Here is a 23,315-nt window from a genome sequence, read left to right on the forward strand (position 1 = left end):
TGTATCTTACAGTTCTGATTGCAGCCAGAGACAAAATGTCTGGGATAACCAGGACTAGAAATCCTACTGTAGTGTCCTTAGGCATGAACTAATTGCTACTCTGGATGGGTGGAAGTTTTGAAATGGTTTATAGCTTCCAGATGCTATAACACATCTTAATAAAGCTCTATCTGTGTGTATGGTTATACACGTGCTATATTCTGGTTCAGTTTGTAGTAAAGGAGGTAGTTTGGGAACCAGATGTCAGATAACCAGATGTGTGTGATGTCATTCTCTAAGCTAGCATTGAAATGATATTTCAATACTAGGTTAGACAGGAGTTTCAGAGCAGTCTGTTTTTGAAACCTGACAAAGAAGGGCCCCTCACCTACTTCATCTTGCCTTGCTTTAGTAAGCAACCAGGGAATAGTAATTATTTATATCAGTCAGTAAAATATAGTGAGATTAGTTACATACTTTTTCCTGTATCTGTGTGAATCTATCCATCTGTGTTATTTTTAATATTTTCTGTGATTGAAACTCTGGGGTTTATTGTAAATAGATATTTAGCACTTTCATGTTCATTCATTATTTATTATTAAGTGCATTTTAATTTTTCATTATGGCTGGTCCTTTTAAATAATATTTTAACCTTTGAGAGTGCTTATATTTATTTGTTGACACTGTGGCCACTCCTGAAAGCCTTTTTGCATTGGTCATACACTACCATTTGTACTGCTATTAATTATCTTAGTATAATTGAGTACCCTTGTAAGAGCCTTATAGAAGCTGGTTTTGGAGTGTTCTAGTGGCAGTACCTACCTTATGGTCTGAGCATAACTGGTAAAGATGTATCAGCCTTTCCCAAGTGTATGTGTGTTTGTGAAAATCAAATATCATAGAGTGTGTGTGTCAGCTACTTGGAGCAGGGACACAGAGCACTGGTTTCACAGAGTGGGTGATGGAGGACTTGGCTTGGAACACTTGGCTGAGGACTCAACCCTACAGCTGTGCCAGTGGAGAGTCTTACTGAGGGCCTGGATTGAGAGAAAGAAACCAGCCCCCAGATTGAGTGTGTTCCCTGTGCACTGTTAAGGGAAATTGTGCTTGATACAGAGCGTTGCATTTGAAAATACTGTGTGTATCTATTTTCCAAGTGAATGTCCCTCACCAGTGTCAGTCATGGGGATTTAGGCTCCTTGATCACTGCCCCAGAGGAGGGGCATCACAGTATAAAATATTTAAAAAAATGTTTTATCATTGTTTTATGCTTCAGTATTTTGGCATCAAAGTTTTTATATTTGAATTTGAGTGTTGGATATTTTGACATGTAATAATATTGACATATCGAATTTCAGTATCTCGAGATGAAAATAATAAAAGGTAAAATCCCGAAACATGTACATTTTCCCAGGGCAAGTAAACACTTGCCCATCATGGGGAGATATACCCTTTTCCCCACTGTAGTGCAATTTCATAGTTGGTATATATAGTTGGGGGGGTGTGGGGGCACAGCCTCCCTTCTAGGTGGGTTTCCAGTGGTATGGTTTATACTTTGTAGTTTTGGGCAAGTGTTTTAACTTTTGTTATTTTCACCTCGAAATACTGACATTTGATATTTCAGTATTTCGAGATTTGAAAGTGGAGCCATATATATATATATATATATATATATATATATATATATATATTTATTTATTTATTTTTATTTATTTTACATTTGTTGACCGGGCTAGTCCAGCTGGATATATGTCCATTTTCAGTGGAGGCCTGGGGAGAAAAGCTCCAAAGGTTATAACAGGTAAGGGGAATACAGAAAAAATACATAGAAGATACACATATCAAAACAAAACAAATAATTGCAATACGCAATTTATAATATCATCCCGTAGTCTAAAATAATACAGTCATAAAAATTTTTTTTTTTTTTTTTTTTTCCCATAGTATATATGAGATAAGTTGTATTTACAAGGATATTATGTCCATGGGGATCAGTCAGGATGTGTTATAGTGAGAAGGAAATATTGAGGTAGAGGAAAGGAGGAAGAAAGGTTAATCAGGATTGGTACAGGAGCAAAGCCAGTGTTTATTAAGATGGATTTTCAGTTGTTTTTTAAAGAGTGGAAGACTGGACAAAGATAAGATATTAAGTGGAAGTTTGTTCCACATTTTGCCAACTGAGTTGGAAAAAAGACAATCTCCTGCAGCATTATTGGGTTTGGTACTATTAACTAGTAGTTTGTTTGAAGATCGTAGTTGTTTCAGATTGTTGTAGGGAGTAAGGAGGTTAGAGAGTATTGGTGTTTTGGATGGTTGATATAGAATGTTGTGAGCTATTGAGAGCTGTTGATAAGTAAGTTTGTTAGGAAGTTCAAGCCAGTTTAGTTGTTTTAAGTTCAGACAGTGGTGAGTTCTAAACTGCGATCCTGTGGCAAATCGAGCAATATTATGGTAAGATGAAGCAAGTTTCTTAAGGTTACATTTAGAGAGATTTGTGTAAATAGGGGAAGCATATAGAAGGGTAGAGAGGAGGTGAGATTGAGCTAAGGTGGTCCGGGCTTCAGGTGTAAGGAAGGATTTGATTCTGTAAAGGGATCCAATCTTTTTGTTAACTACTTTTATTGTGTTATTGATGTGACAGTCAAAATTAAGATTATTGTCAATAGTAATACCTAGTAGTTTTGTAGAAGAATCAGGAGTAATCTGAGTGTTGTCAGTGGAAGTAATAGAGAAGTTTAGGGAAGTAGTTTTGTGGGTAGGTGCAAACAGTAGTAGTTTGTTTTTTTTTGGGGTTAAGGAGTAGACAGCGGTCAGAGAACCACTTTTCAACAGTGGTAAAGGTTTCTTGGGTGAGAGGTTGAAGTTCTGTTTGAGAAGCAGCAGTACAGATTATAGTGGAATCGTCTGCATATTGTATGCAAGTGGTGTTAGGTATAGCTGACTGGAGGTCATTAATAAAGATAGAAAATAGAAGTGGGCCTAAGATAGACCCTTGAGGTACTCCTATAGAAATAGGAAGGAGGGTAGATAGTGAACTTTTCCAGAGTACTGCTTGCTGACGATTTTCAAGATAAGAAGTAAACCAAGTTAAGGAGGAGGGATCTAGTGCTTGAGATTTTAGTATGTACAGAAGAAGTTTATGATTAACCATATCAAAGGCTTTTGATAGGTCAATGAAGAGAGAAGATGAGAGTTTATTGATGTTGCGGTTATAGTTGATGGAGTTGGTAAAGGAGAGTAATGCAGTAGTGGTGCTGTGGGAAGGTCTGAATCCATGTTGACTATTGGCAAGTAGGTTATTATGGAGAAGGTGATTTAGTAGTTGTTTATGGATACATTTTTCCATGATTTTAGCTATAGGTGATAATAGTGCTATGGGTCGAAAGTTAGAGAAGTCATTAGATTTGCCCCCTTTGTGAAGGGGAATGATATGGGATATTTTCCAGATAGAAGGGACAATACTCTCCTTTATAGATCTATTTATTAGGATAGAAATGGGATAGGCAGTGGCTTTAGCTCCTATTTATATATATGGGTCTACTTTGGATGACCAAAACGCCAGTTCGCCGACACGCAAAACACCGAGACCAAACAACCGAAAACACACAATACCGACAACTCACAAAACCAAACACCATTACACCTACACACAAAACGTAAACTACACATTACACAAAATTACATATCCACTAACCTTAACCCAAACCCTAACCCTAAGGTCCAACTCTACCGCACACTTACCCTACCTGCACCCTAACCCTTACTCACTTAACCCACCCCTAAACCTAAAGTCCGTCACTATCGCACACTTATCCTACCTGCACCCTAACCCTAACTCACTTAACCCACCCTAAAACATAAAGCCCGTCACTATCGCACACTCACCCTACCCGCACCCTAACTCACTTAACCCGCCCCTAAACTACAGTCCGTCACTATCACACACTTACCTTACCCGAACCCTAAGTCCGACACTACCGCACACTCACCTTTCCCACACCCTAACCCTAAATCCCTCACTATCGCACACTTACCTGTCCGCTTCCTAACCCTAAATCCCTCACTATCGCACACTTACTGAGTCGCGCTCACACGTTGCCCTTGTCGGTCTTTCGGCTGTCGGGATTTCACCTTGTCGATCACCTTCGTTTTCGGTTGTTTGGTCTCTGTGTTTTGCGTGTCGGCGAACTGGCGTTTCGGTCATCCAAAGTAGACCCATATATATATATGGTTTACTATTGTTTGTGCGAACAACATTCTATCGGCTGCAATGTGCCGAAAACAGAATGTCGAATGCACAAGCACTTTTGCACCAGATAGTTGACTCCACTTATGTGACTGCACAACTGCAATCGCATAAGTGGAAATCGACTATCTGCACGGAGATCAAGGTACAGTGGGGAGTGGAAATTCATCCACATCCCCAATGTAGTGCGATCTCAGAATTAGAATATATCAGTAGGGGGGGTGTCCACATGGGGGGGGGGTGCAAAAACATGATAGCTGTATAGGAGTTTGATTTACATCAGCTCCTATATGGCTATCATGTGAAGGTTTCAACAAAAATATAGAGTCAAATGCATCGAGCATTTGGTTTGACATTGTGTAAGTTATTTATTTATTTTTTTGGTATTACCATTCATTTATTTGAACGGAAAAAGTTTTTCCGTTTGAATAATCAATAGTAAACCTATATAAATGTATTTATTTATTTATTTGTCATTTGTTAACCAGGTTAGTCCAGCGGAGCCTTTTTGGCCCTTTTTCAGTGGAGACCAGAGGAGAAAAGCTCCGTAAAATACAAGACACATTTTACAATAGTGTTTACAGTATTGCCTTAATGCAGAAAATAAACAGAAATTAACAATATTCACACAGTAGAGAAAATACAAACTAGACACACAAAGATAACGACTAGATAGATTTCTTTCTTTCTTTCTTTTTTTTTTTTACAGTTACATTGCACTTATGATACAGATCCTTTTGGATTTGAAAAATAGCATTTCACCATTAATATAATAGACATTTTCCAGCCTCAAACCACTAATAGTTATTAAGAGAGGAAAAGAGTTTAGGTTGAAAGTTATTGAAAGGGGAAGTAGATTGCATGTGTAACACTATGACAGGTTAGTAGGGCAAGTTATGTACTGAGACAGGTACTTTGGTAAGTGGAGGATTATGGCAAGAGCAGATTCATGAGTTCAAGAGGTGGCTTTTGACCTCAGCTTTGAAGTAGGAGGAGCTAGGGATGTTATGGATGGTTATGGGCAGTCTGTTCCATGCTAAGGAGACAGGGTGTCTATAAAGGAGTTTGCCTGTGTTTTGTGAGGCTTGTAAATATCGAATAGGTTCTGGTCAGAGCTGCAAAGTGGGCAGGCTGGGGTATAGTGGGATACAAGTAAAGAGAGTGATGAACAGGCTGAGGGTTTGTTTAGTAGGAAGTGAGTAAGCTGTAGCTGAGAGAGGAGAAGGAGCTGAGGGAATTCTAGTCATTGGAGCTGGTTTAGTGCAAGACAATGATGAGCTCTGCATGGTAGGTTCGTGGTGAATCTGGCCATGTTGTTATAGGCTTGTTCCAGTTTGGACAGGAGAGATGTTTGGACATGAGTAAGAATAGGGGAGGTATACAGAAGGGAAGGAAGGAGAAAGGCTTGAAAAAGAGCTGCTCTACTTGTAGGGGACCACAATTTTTTTGTTTCGGTACATAAGGTCAAGTTTTTGGTTATTTTTTTTTGATACTCTGTTGTATATGAATGTCAAATTTTAGTTGGTCATCAATTATTGTTCCAAGTAGTTTAGGTTTGGGATCTGGAGTGATTGGGGTTTGGTTGAGAGAGAGAATGGTAAAAGTGGATTTGTGGTGGGAGAGGGGTTTGGGGAGGAAAAGTAGGAGCTTAGTTTTTTTAGGGTTAAGTAAGAGTTGGTGATTGGTTAGCCAATGTTTGACAGATGATAAAAGACTGTTGTGTTAAGGAGGGAAGGTTAGGGATGCTGTCAGAGATAGTGATGATTGTAGAGTCATCAGCATATTGAATAATAGTAGAGGAAGTGCAAGAGGAGTGTAGATTATTGGTGAAGATGTTGAAAAGGAGCGGCCCTAGGAATGAGCCTTGGGGGACACCTGTTTGGATAGGAAGAAAAGGGGAACAGGCAGAGTGCCACCTAACAGACTGGAGTCTGTTAGTGCAATAGCTAGAGAACCAGTGAAAAGTAGGGGGGAGGTGTTAAGGTTGGTTAGTTTGGCAATGAGCTTATAACGGGACACAGCATTGAAAGCTTTGGAGAGACCAAGAAAAAGGCATGATACAAAGCAGTTGTTGTCCATGGCTTCTACAACAGTATGTGTGAAGGAAAGCAGGGCAGTGGAGGTGCTGTGATTGGGTCTAAAACCATGCTGTGTGGGGGTGAGGAGATTGCCATCAACTAGGTATTTAAGAAGCTGTTTGTGTATGCATTTTTCTAATATGTTGGAGGGTGGACAGAGAATTGATGTAGGTCTATAATTGGAAAGATCATTGGAGTTACCTCCTTTGTGTAATGAAATGGTGTAAGAAGTTTTCCAAGTGTCAGGGACTGTGGATTATTGTATGGAACAGTTAATTAATATGGAGACAGGATAGGATATGATAGGATAGAATAGGATAGGATAGGAGTGTGCTGCTATTTTCAGGAAGAGAGGAGGGAGGTTGTCGGTTGAAGGAGAGAAAGATTTTAATTTAAGAAGATGGGATTTTATGTTGGTGATGGGAACAGGTTGCAGAGAGAAAGGGGTTTGTAAGATAGTTTTTTGCATGGTATGAGGGGAGTTGACTGCTGGAAAAGTTTGGGTAAGTTTTTGGATGGATTCAATGAAATGACTATTAAGTAGGTTGGCAGTTTCTTGGGAAGTACTATTTGGGTAGGGATTAGGGGTGGTAGGATTACCTGGGTGTAGTATTTTGTTGATTGAGTTAACTCAAAAAGTCAGAAATAGAAGTCCAATTCCACTGGTGGTAGCCAAATAATTTATTCTTAAACATAATGAGCGCTTTCATCTTGAATGACAAGACTTCATCAGATATCTCCATAACATTGTACTTGATCAATTTATACCATGTGTCATTAATACATTTAAAATCCAATTGAAATTTAAAGTCATATAATCCCTTGTCAATCAGACATCCCAAGTAACTTAGTGAAGTCTCTCTTTTGTACATCAGCTTTTAAATATCGTTATAAAACACGTTTTTATTGTTTTTGTTTTTATTTTTAACCAAAATAATAAAAATAAAAATAAAAATGGAAATGGAATTTAAAACAATTAATTGTCGCACATAATAGAAATGGTTGAATCACTCAACAATCAATAAATACATCTGAATGCCTACACTTCTAGTGCTTTTGCCAATAACACTGGTTTGATGGTAATATACTCATTCAAACCTGGTGGAAAATTAGATTTTAATCTTAACTGCCATTTCAGTTCTTTATTTAACAAGAGATTTTTCACATCACCCACTCTTATGTTTATTCCAACCATGTCTATTATACCAAATTTAAAACCTTTAAAACCAGGGCATACTAAAGAATGTTTATAAAGTGCGCTAGCCTCCTTTTTATTTTTCATGTCATAAGCATGTTCGTACATTCTGTCTTTCAAAGCCCTCTCAGTTTTTCCAACATATAATGCTGGACAGTTTGTACATGTTACTAGATACACTATCATTCTTGTATTACAATTCCCCTTACAATATTTCACTCTACTCTGCATCCCATTTTGTAATATTATACTATCTTCCCTATAAATGTTTGAACATTGCTTACAATGACCACATATAGTGGTCGCCCTCTTAACACTAAATTTCGATTTTTGCATCTGTTCAAAAATTCTCTTGAAATTCATTCCAGTCCTATATGTAAAAATAGGTTCAAGCCCCACCACATCGAATAATTCTTTGTTTGTTTTAAGCATGCTCCAGTTTTTTCTAATGATGTCAATAAATGTTCCTGTGAAACCATTGAACTCGGTTACACAAGCTTTTTGAAATTTTTTGTTTTCATTGTTCTTATTTATCAAACCACTAGGATTGCCCAAAAGTGGTTTGTATCTATTACCAGATGCACCGTCTCTCTAGGGTAACCCCTTTCCATAAACATGTTACTTAAATTGTACAATTCCTTATGGAGTTCTTCTTTATCTGAAGTCATTCTTGCAATATGGACTGCCTGTCCCTTAACAAGGCTAATTGTTTGAGCCATGGGATGGTGACCGGTATAGTGTAAGTGACTGTTACACCAAGTCTCTTTTCTATATATTCTTGACCGGAAACCTTGTGGTGTTAGAGTAATAGTGGTATCCAAATAATTAATACTTGTTTTATTCCATTCATGCGTAAATTTAAAATATGTGGTACTCTTGTTTATATATTCCATGAAGGAATACATTAGTTCTTTGCTCCCATCCCAAAGGACATAAATATCATTCAAAAACCTCAAATAAAGTCTTATATACTTACTATAGGGACCGTTGAATACATGACATCGCTCCCATTCCAGCATAACCAGATTGGCATATATGGGAGCGCATGCCGCACCCATTGCCACACCACTGGTTTGCTGGTAGTATTCACCCTGGAATCCAACATAGTTGTAATCCAATACTACTTCCATTAGTTCAAGAATTAACTGAATATGATCTTCCGGCAACATAGAATGTTTATGCACACTTTCACTAAACATTTGATGGCCCTCTAATCTGGGTATACTGGTAAACAGGTCCTTTACATCTATGGTAAGAAAACACAAGTTTTCCTTCCATATTTCCTGTGATAGTTTCCCTAAAAATTCCCAGGAATCCTTAATAAGATGTTTCATCTTAAATGGGATTTCCTTGGTCCAATGGTCCACATATATAGCTAAGGGATGTGTTTTGGAGTTTTTGCTGACACTATGGGTCTAAAAGGAGGGTTTTTTACACACTTATGTACCTTAGGTATCCCGAAAATGTTCGGAATAATAGGATGTATTTGCTTTAAAAAATTGCGTGTTTTTCCATCAATCCTGTTCTCAATCACATACTCTTCCAATAAAGAATCTATTCTGCCATAAGCTATCATTATTTCATTTCTGGAAACTGGTGAATATGTATTGGTGTCCAACAAGATGTTAGTTATGACATCATTGTATTCTTCTGAACCATAGATAACTACACCGCCCCCCTTATCAGGCTTCATGATACGTATATCTGTCTGTCCTTTCAATTTTTCTAACAACAATTTCTCTTTTTTATTTAAATTAATCACCTCAATGTTACTTTTGTTGTTGTTATATGACCCATACACTTTATCCGTCACCTGCTTTTCAAACATCAAAAGTATTGGGTGCAAAGGGCGGTTGAATACACGTTTTCTACAAGGACCCTTCCCATCTCTATTTTCTTCCATATTTGCATCCTTATATATCATTTCCAAATTTAATTTCCTAAGGTACAATTTAAAATCTATAAGTGTGTTAGCTACATCCCCATAATTGGTTGTTACAAATTTAAAACCTTTTGAAAAAAGGTTAAAGTGTCCTTTTTCGAGGTTTAAATTAGTATAATTGGAAATTTTAAAACCTCTGTGTTCATGTACTTTACCATCAGTATCAGGAACAATACCTATTTATTTGTAGTATTTTGATGATTGAGTGCCAGAACCTTTTAGGGTTTGAGTTATAAGTGAACTGGGTGTTGCAGTAGTATTTCCTTTTGCCCTTGTTTATTTGTTTTTTAGACAGGTTACACAGTTCTTTATATTTCTGGAGGAGTGATGTGGATTGAGTTGGAGCCATTGTTTCCAATATTTGTCCCTTAGATTCATGAGGGAGAGGGTATCTTTAGAGAGCCAAGGAGAGTAGTTAGATTTAACCTTGATTTTTCTTAGAGGAGCTGAGGAGTTAAGGATGCTCAGGAAGGTGCTATTGAAATGAATGACTGCATCATTGGGGGAGGGTATTTAAGGAGAGACCAGTCAATAGAAGCTAGGCTATCACTGAAGGTATTGGCTTTGAAGGGAGAGAGGTCTCTACATTCATTGTAGGTGTGGGATTTGAGTATTTGGAGTGAATGTCTGAGAACTTTGGTAGGGGGGTCACTTAGAGAGTTGGGTAAAGTGCAGGGGTTGTGGTATAGTGTAGGATTAGAGGTAAGAATCCAGTCTAAGGTAGAGCTGTTAGTATTGTTGTTATTGTAGCATTTGTGGGTATTAATTAGTTGATGGAAAACATGGAGGTTAATGTGTGTGGAAGAGGACAGGGTGGATATCTTCTGCCAACCAATACTTACATCACAGAGGAGGATGGTTTCACAGATGATATTTTGGGAGATCCAGGATAGGACAGATTCCAGGATGGGGATGTTGTTACCTGGTGATATATATATATATATATATATATATATATATATATATATATATATATATATATATATAGTTGCAATAGCAAACCTCTTTGAGGGGGTTGACATGGCAGTTTAGTATGAGAAGGTCAGCCGGATGAAATTCAGGTGGAGGTAATGGCTGGGGGGAGAGGGTGAGGTGTTATTTGTACATAATTGCAACACCACCACCTTTTTTGTTAAGTCTGTCTAGACGGTATATATTATAGTGAGGAGGAAGTATTTCAGTATTGGAGCTGTGCGGTTTTAGTTATATTATTTATCTATGATTAAGTATGTGTTCAGGGTAAGTTCATCTTTTTTTTTTTTCTTAAGGGTAATTTCATCTTGTGGTTTGGCAACTAATTCAGTGAAAGCATTGTAGAACATAAGACTTCTGTTTTTGGAAACACCCTTGTAACAAACTCTCTAATAGAGCATAACAACGTAAAGTGCAAATTATTTCTGATAATGCCTATGTTGGAAGAGAGGATAAGAAAGCAGATAAGGTAATTAAATAACCTGCTAAAAAGAATGCAAGACAGCCATATATGTTACCTTGTGACATGGTGGGGCAATGATTGAATTAAATCCCTTTTCCCCAGTCAGGTTGTTTCAACAATGCATTGCAGATGCTGGTTCTGTTTTTCATTTCACAATATAGTCCAAATCAAAAGAGAAGAATGACCTACAAGGCTTAGGATTTTCAAGTGTTACATACAGCTTCTAGGAAGCTAAGGTGCTGGAAATGGTCATAGTATTTGGGCCCTTGAGAACATCACACCTTAGACTTCTAGTGCTACCTTCTCAGTGGTTCCTTATCTGATGCAGTAACCTTAAGACTGATTGTCATGTATCTTGTCACATGATCTGACAGACTTATAAGACCTAAAGTATTACAAATCACTGGAAGTAAACTAATGGCCATGGTGTTAGAATATTAAACAGAAGTACTCAAGAAAAAAGTAATTTGTATTATAAGTAATGTTTTTCTATTTTTGAACTTTCACAGGGTATAAACAAGCTAGCATTGTGATCCTTCACCAGTCGTTAGCTGATGACTTTGAAAAATTCTGCCATGGAAACAGCGGACCTTTGCCGTTACTGTACAAGAGCAAAATCGGGGAATGGGACTGTCCTCCACTGGCCACAGATGCTGACATCAGGTGAAACTTTAGCATGTGGGAATGTCCTCCACTGGCCACAGATGCTGACATATGATGAAACTTTAGCATGTGTTTCATTTTTCATTATTTGACAGAGCGACACATACTACTGTTACTCAGCCTGCTTTAAGGAAGTTAATCAAAAGTAAATAGCTTGCTGGGTCGGGCCTTTAAATTCATGTTTTATACCCCCCAACATACTTCAAGGCATCCTTTATGGATGTTTTATGCTGCCAGCTTCTATAGTAGAGATGTGGGATGGTGTGGTCAAAGGAATAATATTAGTGCCAATCTGAATGTAACTAGGCAGTGCTATAGAGGTGTGTGACTTCTGCCCTGCTTCTGAATGATAACTAGGCAATGCTATAGAGGTGTGTGACTTCTGCCCTGCTCCTGACTTCTGCCCTGCTCCTGAATGGTAACTAGGCAGTGTTATAGAGGTTTGTGACTTCTGCCCTGTTTCATCCATTGGATGTTCTACATACGTTTTCAGGGATATGGAGTCATGCATCTGCATCTGTATCTGTGTCTGTATCTGAATCTGCATCTGCATCTGTTTCTGTATCTGTATCTGCATCAGTGTCTGCATCTGTACTTGTATCTGCATCTGCTTTGTGACTGTGTCTGTATCTGCATCTGTATCTGTATCTGTATCTGCATGTCTGTGTTTGCGTCTGCATCTATAAAAACAATAAAAACTGTAAGAATGACTCAGTTTTCAGGCACACTTTCCACATAGCTGCACACATGCACAACAATAAATCTGTTCTATCACTTTCACTAGTTACTAACCCAGCTCTAACACATATACACTCCCATCCTTAATAGTGAAACTTTTGGAGTATCTGAAAGTTTCAGCCTTAAAATCCCCCAAAAAACGCACTTACCTTACCCATGCACACTCAGTCTTTATACTTTTGGCATCTCCCAACACTTGAAAAAGAGTGTTTTGAAAATTTTCCCAAACACTTCATTCTTTCTTCAACTGGAAATTAAACAGAGTGAAGTGAAACTGTTTAGAGATATGAAGGTTTGGGAAGGGTATATCTCCCATATAGGTGTTACATAAGGGCTTGTCCTTGCAAAAATGCAATTTTTTCCTGAGGAAGGATACATTTTTTGTAACCCTTTCATAAAGACATTCTTGAGAAGTACAATTATTTGAGAGTTTAATCTTGAAAGAGGGTTCGTTACCTTCTTATCTAATGAACAAGGAGTTCAGAATGACGTCACCTGTGTGTCCTTCCAAGATGGCACTGACTACATAGGAGAGTTTTCTTTCTGCTCCTTCCTCCTTCTCCTCCTCATCATAATCGACTAATTTTTTCCTATTTCCTACATGGGGTCGGGTTGTTGCATCAACTGTCTCCGTCTTTCTTGATTCAATGCTGGTCTCCTGCCTTATTCTACAGTCATACCTGACTATCACAGGTTTTCTCTCACACAATCCATCCATCTCTTTGCTGGATGCCTTCATTTCATCTTACCTTCTTCCTGTCTGTCCCAAATCTTCATCACCAGATTGTCTTCTGCTTTCCTGCACATGTGCCCAAACCATCGTAATCTGTTGTCTTTTAGCTCTTTGCAATTGGAGTTACTTGGGCTTCTGCTCTAATGTTGTCATTTCTTTGTCTGTCTCACAGTCTACATCCTACCAATTGTCTCGGGTATTTCAATCATCTCCATTGCCGCTAGTTTCCTCAACTGCTCTGCTTTTACTGTCTAATTATCTGTACCATATATTAGTACTGGTCATACCACTGTTATGTGCACCTTACATTTTATCTTTTTTTTTTTTGCATTCTTCTGTCATACACTACCCCTGACACTCTGTGCCAGTTGACTGCAGCCCTTCTAATTCTAGTTTTGGCCTCCTCATTTAGTTCTCCCATCTCCTGAACCACTCCTCCTGAAGTTGTTAACTTGTTCAACTATTCTCCGTTTTATCTCAGTTTACAGCTAAATTAGATTTCGCTCATTTGTTACCATTACAACTGTCTTATATGTACTCGCTTTAATCCAATGTGTCTTCAGTTTTGCATTCCATTCCCCTGTCCTTTGGTGAAGTTCTGGTTCAGAGTCTGCCTGTAATGCTACAAAATTTGCATGCAACAACTTTGTTGATCTGTTTCCTCTGGCCTGTTTGCTGATGTAGTCCATTACCACTTTGAACACCAATGGGCTTAGAGATGAACCCTGATGTGCACCCACTCCTAATGGGATTCTCTCCGTGAGTCTGAACACTTTGTACTTGTATCATTGGATTCCTGTACGTAGCCTGCAATGATTCTACCGATGTTTCTGGGACTTTGAGCCATCACAAGACTGTCCAAATCAGCTTTGTTGGGATCTTGTCATATGCTTTCTTCAAGTCTAGGCATGCACAGTTGAACTCCTTCCTCATTCAGAGTTTCTTCTCAACTATATTTCTCACTGCATCCTGATCTGAATCTGAGCTACTTGTCTCTCATCTTTCTTTCTACTACTCTGGGTATTTGTTTATTAATTACACTGTCTGGAACTTTCATGCCATGTGACAGGAATTTTATACATCTGCACTGTCCATAGTTCTGGATGTCCCCTTTGTTCTTGCACATTTACACTAGAATGCTGATTCTGCAGTCATCTGGGATATGCATTTCTCTCCACACTGCTATGAGTATCCTCTGAAGCCAGTTCTCCCCTAACTTACCCAAAATCTTAGTCATATCTGCTGCGACCTGTTTTGACCCTGCTGCTTTCCCTGGCTTCATTTTCTTTAGTGCTGTTCTTACTTCTTCTAGGGTGGGTGCCAATTGTCCTCTAATTGAAAGCTGTGTCTGTGGCAGTACAGTTTCTGTGGGGTTTTCTTGATGTCTTGTGGACTGGTGAGCAGGTTGTTGCTGGCATGTCTTGTGAAAGGTGTCTGATGACTATCTTCTTTATCTTTCTACCTTTGCCTTGCAACCTGATAGAGTTTCTTTTCTACTGAGTCACTTTCCAGAAGCTGGTAGAGTGCCTCTGCTGCATTATTCATAGCTATTACAATTGCTTTCTTAACCTCTTTGTTAGCCAACAAGTACTTCTCCTAAGCCTGGTATGTCTTTTCCATCTCCCACCTGCACTCATTTCTGTTTATTTTTTTTTTCATTCCTTTCTTTCGATTACTTTCTAGAGTTCTGCATTCTACCACCAGCTTTCCTTATGTACCGTATTTCCATATGTGGCATGGATAAATATTAGTTCTATAGTCCTCACACATGCTGTTTCGAGGCAGTGACATTCTTATAGGTTTATAGGCAAGTATTGGGCTAGCTGCCCTTGTGGGCCATTTGAAGCCTGGCCAATTTCCATTTTTGTGCTCGAATTAACATACCCCATTTGGTTAGAGACTGGCCTTACCCATCCCATGATCTATAATTATATATTACTCCTAATGAGAATAACTAGGATCATACCACAAATAATTAGAGAGGACCCCTTCATGAGATAAAGCATTTAAGAGATGTCTCTGTCCATAAGTAAACAGACACAAGTCATGAGGATATTTTCTGTTTCCCATTTATAAATCTAAATTGTGCATGAAAATAGACAGAGATGAACTTCGTTTAATATGGATGGAAAGTCTGTTCCAGAACAGCAGTACCCTCTGTGAGATATACCTGTCTCTCCAAACTGCCCTGATGATGCTACAGAAGAGGTTGAGATCCCTAGACTGACTATTTCTGATGTCATTTCACTTGCTGATCTGTAGCAAATCTATCAGTATTAGGTTGGAGGATGCCTTGTATGTCAGACACAGGTCACCTCGTAGCAGTCTGTAGGATATTGAGTACAATGAGAGAGATTTGAGTCAGTCAGTGTAGGACATGTTGTTTAGGCCTTGTATCCTTTTAATTATACATTTATTCTTCTTCATCTTCTACTATTTCCTCTTCTACTTGATGTGCTTGAGTCCTGAGCATTTCCTTGAACTTTTGCACTTTCAATCCAGTCAAATTGCAGATCTTCAGCTGAGTCTCTGTTGTCCATAGAGCCTTCTCTGACACTTCAGCCTAGTCTCTGTTGTCCATAGAGCCTTCTCTGACACTTCAGTCTGGTCTCTGTTGTCCATAGAGCCTTCTCTGACACTTCAGCCTAGTCTCTGTTGTCCATAGAGCCTTCTCTGACACTTCAGCCTAGTCTCTGTTGTCCATAGAGCCTTCTCTGACACTTCAGTCTGGTCTCTGTTGTCCATAGAGCCTTCCCTGATGCTTCAGCCTAGTCTCTGTTGTCCATAGAGCCTTCTCTGACACTTCAGCCTAGTCTCTGTTGTCCATCGAGCCTTCTCTGACACTTCAGCCTGGTCTCTGTTGTCCATAGAGCCTTCTCTGACACTTCAGCCTAGTCTCTGTTGTCCATAGAGCCTTCTCTGACACTTCAGCCTAGCCTCTGTTGTCCATAGAGCCTTCTCTGACAATCACTGTTTTATGCAGTAGGCCAGCTGTTTCACTGGGGATGACTGTGCAATTGCTGATTCTATCCCAGTGTCCTTTCATTACTAGGAGGAAGTCTACCTGAGTTGCATGTTGGCCACTCTTCTTTGTGATCTTGTGACCATCTTTCTTGTTAAACCATGTGTTGGTCAACATCAAGTCATTTACCAGACAAAAATCTAGACTGGCCTCTCCTTCTTTATTCTCCTTACCTCACCCATGTTGATTCAGGCAGTTCTCATATCCTATTCTGTCTTTCCTGATATGTGCATTCAGGTCCTCCATTATCAACATCAGCTTATGCTGAACTGCTTTATTTAGTAAGTCCTAGAACTTCTCCCTGAATGCACCCATCGCTATCACAACCTTGCTATGGGACATAGACTGAGACTATGAATACTGCTTTATCCTTTCACTGGAATCTGAATGCATGAGTTGGTCACTAATACCTGTGACATCCCTCATTGTAGGCCCTGCACTGCCCTTTCATCTTGTCTCCTGGATACAGGGGATATCTACATCAAGCCTATCCTTCTGTGATGACATTAGTCAGTATAACCAGATCATCTTACACCATCGAGTGGCTAGCCCTGACATGGCATGTAGTCTGTGATCTGTATTCTCCTATCTAGAGCATACTGTACATCACACATGATGTAGTCTATGCACCTCTTCTCCCAAAAGGCCACATCTACAGTCTGTGCTGCTGCCCACAACTCCATTCTTGATTGAGTATGAAGTGGAGACACTCCACTTGTTTTTTATGTCTGGTGGGAGAAACCCCAACAGAGACATGGAGGGAACGTGCCAACTCTGTAAAAGCAATGTCTGGAGGTCAGTATCAAACCTTGTATTTTGTGAATGAAAAGTGGGACCTTAGCAATTATAGCAACTGGGTCTGCTTCTTTCTCTTGATGCAAAAAATGGACTATCTAACAAATGGATCTCAAGTACTTGGTATTTTTATATAAAAACAAATCATTTTTGTTTTTACCCATAACAAACTTGCACACATTTGCTGTTTTCTGTGTCATCAGTTGAAATGCATTTTGAAACAGATATGGTAGTTATTCAAAGTTCTCATCCTGTTTTACTGTTTTAAATGGAGCTGCTATACACATGACTCATCAGGTAGATGCTGCAGCAGAGTTAATACAAAAAAGTTCTGAAATATGATAACTGTGTAACTGCTCACATTCTTTCTGTGGAAGTTTTGAAAATAGCACTTACCCAAAATGCACTTGAATGTCTTTTTATCAATTCATATTTGATTACAATTACTCTTGCAGGCTCAACCAAATGGTTTGATATTTCTGAGCAGAAAATTTCTCTTTTTGAGGACTGTAATGCTAGAAATGAATCTTTGCTGTATTATTAGATCTGCTCTGTGGGGGCTCTTCAAAAAAAAAAAACATTTTTAATATGGGTTATCAAATTTAATGTTTGGCATAATTATGAGAGGTTTTCTAGACTCTGTTAAGAATAATAATTAATAATTCATAACAAAATGGGGAGAGGTTCCAAAAGAAAGTTTTGCACAGTACAGTGTGTTGAAGAAGATGTCGGCAAAATAGCAGCAGACTCAATTCTATAACGGACGTAATGTCACACACAAGCAATAAGTTATTCAGCATGGGATAGCTGCAGACTCTGAGTATACATGCTAAATTCCAAAACACAATGGGTGTGCCCAATGATAATAAAATGTGACTGAATAGTATACCAACAATTTTATGAAAGCACTGGGAGGAGACCATAGGTACTACAAATATTTCACATGAATTACAAAGCAATCCTGTGGATTCCTCAAATTTATACAAAAAATGTAAGCTGCAGTTAATGCAAAATAGTAGGCTGGGGTTCTACAACCTATACTAGAGGATGGTTTGAAAATGCATTCCAGATGGCATCCAACAAGGTGCTGAGACAGATTACAGGTAAGACAGCTCTTTGACCAGGAAATCATAGATCAATACAGATTAGACAGAGAGCTGGTGCAGGATGTGTGCACCACACATACCTTTATGCAATCTGTATGGTAACCCTGTCCTGGAAGAAACAGTAGTGTGCTTGAGCTAGGGTATACTAGCCTTTGGGGCATTCCAGAGCTATATGGTTGATACCTTTGGGGTGTTACAGACGGCTGTCAATTGCGTACTAGGATATTTCCTGGCAGTAACATGCAGGAAAGTGGACAAATTCATTCATTTCTTAATGCAGCCATGAAGCACAGGACAGCCATGGAACATATCTAACCCATTGTCAGTTTTCTCCATTTCATCAGTGCAATTGACTGCACCCATGTACCAATCAAAACCCTGGCATCAGATGATGCTGAATGGTACATTAATAGAAAGGGGTGGCCATCACACATTTGTCAGGTATTATGCTCTGCAGACATCATGAACACATACCCAGGTAGTGTGCACAATGCTGCAATATGGAGACAAAGTGAGCTGAGCCCTGCTTTCCAACAGCTTGACATTCCAGGGGGACTCCTACTCATTAAGTACAGGACCACAGCTATAATGTCATCTGAATCAAGACTTGTCAATGGCAAGCAATGTGACTAAATGTGTATTCTACAAACAGATGACTGCAGTTATCCACTGGAGCCTTGCAACGTAATACCATATAGAGACCCATCTACATCTGCTGAGGATGCATGCAACAGAGTGCACACCACAACACATCACACCATGTACAACAGAGTGTACACTACAACACATCACACCACATACAACAGAGTGCACACTACAACATGTAACACCACGTACAACAGAGTGCACACCACGACACATCACATCATGTACAACAGAGTGCACACCATGACACATCACATCACATACAACAGAGTGCACACCATGACACATCACACCGCATACAACAGAGTGCACACCACAAGATGTAACACCACTGAATGGATGTTTGATGTGGTGAAATCAATATTCAGATGTTTGGACACATCTGGAAGTGTGCTGCAATACACACCAGAAAAGGCTTCACAGATGGTCACTGTCTGCCATACTGCACAACATGTTAACAACAAAACATGGTGGTCAGCCAGACCTAGGTGTGGGTGACCTTCCCACCCTTTTCTCCTCCTCCACTTGTCATACCTATAGTAGTCGAGCAGTGTTTTAACCCGGTGTCACAGTTTTTCATGTTTGTTTTATTTATAGCTTCTCCGAGGACTTTTTAAAATTGTAGAATTCCCTTGCTGTCTAGTGGTTCTGCTCCCATTTCAGCCAGGAAGCTGTATGCATCCAAGCAGCATTTAGACTGAGCCTTTGCGTTTAATACTCCTTTTTTGTTGTTGCATTGCTGGTGTAAATTCTGTAGGGGAAACTCAGAGTAGTGAGGTATTTGCACCTTTTGTAGGCAGATCGGCTCTTGGTTTGCACCACTGTGGGGAGTGTAAGAATGACATTTGTGAAGGATTAGAACTCTATGAGCTATGCGGAATATGTTGCATTATCTCAGATAACCCACAGATATTCTGTCAGATAACTATACTATTTGTTGATCTGGTTGTAAAGAAGTGTACACTAAGTGTACACGATGTGCATTCAAGAACATTGATACAAATGTTTTTTGTGTTTTCTACTCACTCAGAAAGATTACACTAAGCGTACATGTAGTCTACACTTTGTGGTAACCTTTATGAATCCCCCTCAATATTTAAGGCTACAAGCAAATCAGTAGGAAAACTAAACTTAGGGAGGAAGAATGGGTGAATTTGCTTGTGTTGTCTGTTCACTCAGAACAGTGTACACTTAGTGTAGGTGTTAATGAATCCCAGGGTGTGTTTATTATTAATTAAACCATTACATTTTGGGGGAGTTTGTGTGGCATTTGGTCCCACTCTCACTTGTAGATGACATGGGCAATTTTTGTCTTCATAATCCTCTGAATGGGCCACTGCAGTGATCCATTTGCAAAATGTATAGAGATAATAAAGATAATTTATTACCAATCACCACTGCTTGCCTCAAGTCCTTATACCTTCTAAATGGTATGGGATTCTAAACATGCAAACACAACAGCCTTATCTGAAACAGACACATGTAACTAACATTAGGCATTAGCACTGAATTAGGCAGGAAACAAGTTATTAACCAACAACCAAAAGTAAGTTGGGAAAATCCTGTGCATGATAGAGCTGCTTGTACTCTTTGTTTTGTTTGGTCTATTCCGAAATGGAGCCCCTCATCTGGTTACCCAGTTTTAGCAGCAAAATCTCCAGTTCCTGAGGCATTTCAATACAATTTAGATACTTCTGTGTTTTCACAGGCCAGCATTTGTGGGGTATATGTATATTTATTTGTAACCTCTGTCTCTCGCCAGACTTTGCATGATACAAATCTGGAACTCATTCATGTCCTAGTTAGACGCAATAAAATTATCATATTATAACCAATTATAGATTGCCGTCTACAACCCCTTCAGAGCATGCAAAATACCTGAACTGGTTAAAAAAGTTAAGAGTTGAACCAAATACCTTGGTTGACTCCAGCCATCTGCACATAACCTGGAAGACATTTACTGCCATTTTCTCCTTAGGAAACCTTGTAACTGAGGCTGCTGCCTTCTGCTGTGAATTTGGGTTGCTGCATTGAGGTATCTGTACCAATCCAACATAAGCATACTGGCACGTTTAGAACTAAACCCACATGGTGTAACTACCACATCAAAAAACTCTGTAATAAAAAGAAACTGGTACTGATATCACTGAAAGATGGCCACTTCATCATTATAAAAGGAATTTAAAACTAAGTAAGTCTCTCAAATTTACCATTAAAAATGTAAGGTCAACTATGAACTTCAGATTGCAACTAATTCAAAAGACAGCCATAAGGCCTTTTTCTGCTATATTAGGAAGCTTAAAAGTAACCTACAATTCTTCACAATTCTGTACTGAACTTCATAATGTTTTGATTATTTGAATAGAATTGTTGTGGAAAGCAAAACAGGGTAACACTGAAAGTAGGAAATCTAGGTTCAATCAATCAAATGCCTTATATGTATCAACTACCATTGCATAAATTGGAATTCTCTTTTGATTTGCAAATGTTATTAGAGCTTCAAGAGCAAGGGTATATCACGGGTTTGTCTGTGAGGTGTAATTCCAGATTGTTCAGGCAAAATGACATGTGTCATGATTTTCTTGAGTCTACTGACAAGGATAGATGTGAACATTTTTATATCAAGATTTATTAGTGAGATAGGTCCGTAGCTCTTAGGATCTGCATGTTCTTTCAAAATGAATATTGTTTTCAAAGCATTAAGATTAGTGTCATTAATGTTATTATTTATGATGTAATTAAACAGGTGTTGCAATATTTTAGCTATAAGCGGAGTAAATTTTTTGTAAAATTCTGATGTGAAGCCATCTGGGCCAGGTGCTTTATGAGACTTTAAGTTCTTTATTGTATTAATGATTTCCTGCAGTGAGATAGGGTCTGTCAGTATTTTCTGTTGATTAGAATCTAATTTTAGAAATGATAAATTCTGGAGGAAAGATGTTCTATCATGGTCTGAGGTTGGAAACATTTGCTCTCCATAAATATGTGTATAAATTTGTTCAAAGAGTTTTAAAATGTCACTATTACTACACTATGTCTTGTTTGAGTGATTGATTTCAGTTATAGTAGCTGTAGATTTGAGAAGTGAAATTAATCTGGCTAGTACTCTGGATGGTACGTGTACTCCCTCAGCATACTTGGCCAGGTTTCTTATTTCATGAAATGAGAGGTTTTTGGCCTTCAATAGGTAAAGATCTCTTTGGGATTTAAGCAGTAGTTCTCCAGCTTTTTATTAAAGCACTTCTGCAATTCTATTTCCAGTTTTTGTATGTTTTCTGTTATTATCGTTTCCTCCTTCCTCTGTGGTTAGTTATATTGTGCTGCTTTACTAATAAGGACACCTCTTATTTGCGATTTAGTTGTGGCCCATTCAATATCTATTGGGTATTGAGAGGAAGGAATTTTAGGCAACAAGGTTTTTAAGAATGTGTTAATACCTTTTATTGTATCTTGCTTTAATAGGAGGTTGGGATTGAAGGACCAGCTGTAACCTCTTCCAGATACATTTTATCACTCCAGTTGATATTTAACAACATTTTTGAATGATCAGAGAAGAATCTAGTATTCATATAGCATTCTGTATTCATATTTAAAAATAGATCTGAAATTAGGAAGAAATCAATTCTAGCCCACATTTTGTGGCATTGTGAGTACGAGGTGAATTTTTCTATTTTGGTATCCTTAATTTTATGTTTGAAGGGATCGAAGAGTTTGAAATCTTGTTTAAGCTCCACAAGTGCAACTATAGCCTGTTTATTATATGTTTTATTAGGATTTGATCTGCCTGTTACAGGGTCTTGGTGAGCATTCCAGTCCCCTCCTATACAATTCTGTACTGAACGTATTTCCAATGGAACATCCTTCTCTGACCCCAAGTACATTGCGAATATTCTTGCAGTCAAATTCTTTTCCACCTTCCCCCCACCCACCCTCTTCTCTGTGCCTTATACACCTCCTCTTTTTTTTCCAAACATCTTTATTAAATTTCCAAATATGACAAGGGCAATCTTACATTTATATAAATGAAAAACATACAAAATGATATCACTTTAGTTGCAAATAGTTTACATCAAAGACACCATTGAAACAACTGTAGTTGTAAACATTATACATCACTTATAAACCATCCAGTCATTGTCAGTTATTATATGGCTCATTCAAATCCTGCCTGCATGTATTGTCCCCACAATTCCCATTTTTTCCTATGTAGTTAGCTTCTTCCCTTTTCTAAAGATCCCAATTCTAATTGTTTTATCTCTGTTAATATATTCACTACTTCTAGTAAAGTTGGTCTAGACTTTGATTTCCATTTTCTAGTAATTGCTTTTTTGGCAGCCACATAATTAGACTCAGCAAGGCTTTACTGTGTCTAGGCAATTCCAGTTTTGTAGCATAACTCAAAAAAATCATCTCCCCAGTCAGTCCAATCTGCTCATCCAGCATTTCCAATAGAGCGGTCTGCAGGGAATCCCAAACGTCTGCTAGCTCATCACACTTCCAAAAAATATGTTCCCAGCTATCTCTTTCTTGCCTGTCATACCGCCAACATTTGCTATCCACCTGAGGAAAAATTCTTTGGAGTCTACATCATATGAGATAAATTTAGACCACATCCTGTTAGCATGCTCCATATTTAAGAACACTGCTTCCATGGGTCCTGAAAATATTCCTGGATATCAGCTAAAAAGCATAAAGTCTCACCTAGCAAAAACCCTCCATCATCTACTCATTCTGAGTC

The 23,315-nt window shown here is 38.5% G+C and overlaps 1 protein-coding gene across 1 annotated transcript in view; it reads left to right on the top strand.

Annotated features, from left to right (window-relative positions):
- Positions 1–23,315, top strand: part of LOC122803946 (D-glutamate cyclase, mitochondrial-like) — a 316,311-nt gene that overhangs the window by 112,458 nt on the left and 180,538 nt on the right. The window contains exon 3 of the mRNA XM_044073624.1: positions 11,385–11,538. Coding sequence (XP_043929559.1) covers positions 11,385–11,538 — 154 coding nt within the window. The remainder of the gene's footprint in view (positions 1–11,384; positions 11,539–23,315) is intronic.

This window comes from Protopterus annectens, chromosome 6.part0 (genome assembly GCF_019279795.1).
Source record: "Protopterus annectens isolate FY-2018-M chromosome 6.part0, PAN1.0, whole genome shotgun sequence".
Taxonomy (NCBI): domain Eukaryota; kingdom Metazoa; phylum Chordata; order Ceratodontiformes; family Protopteridae; genus Protopterus; species Protopterus annectens.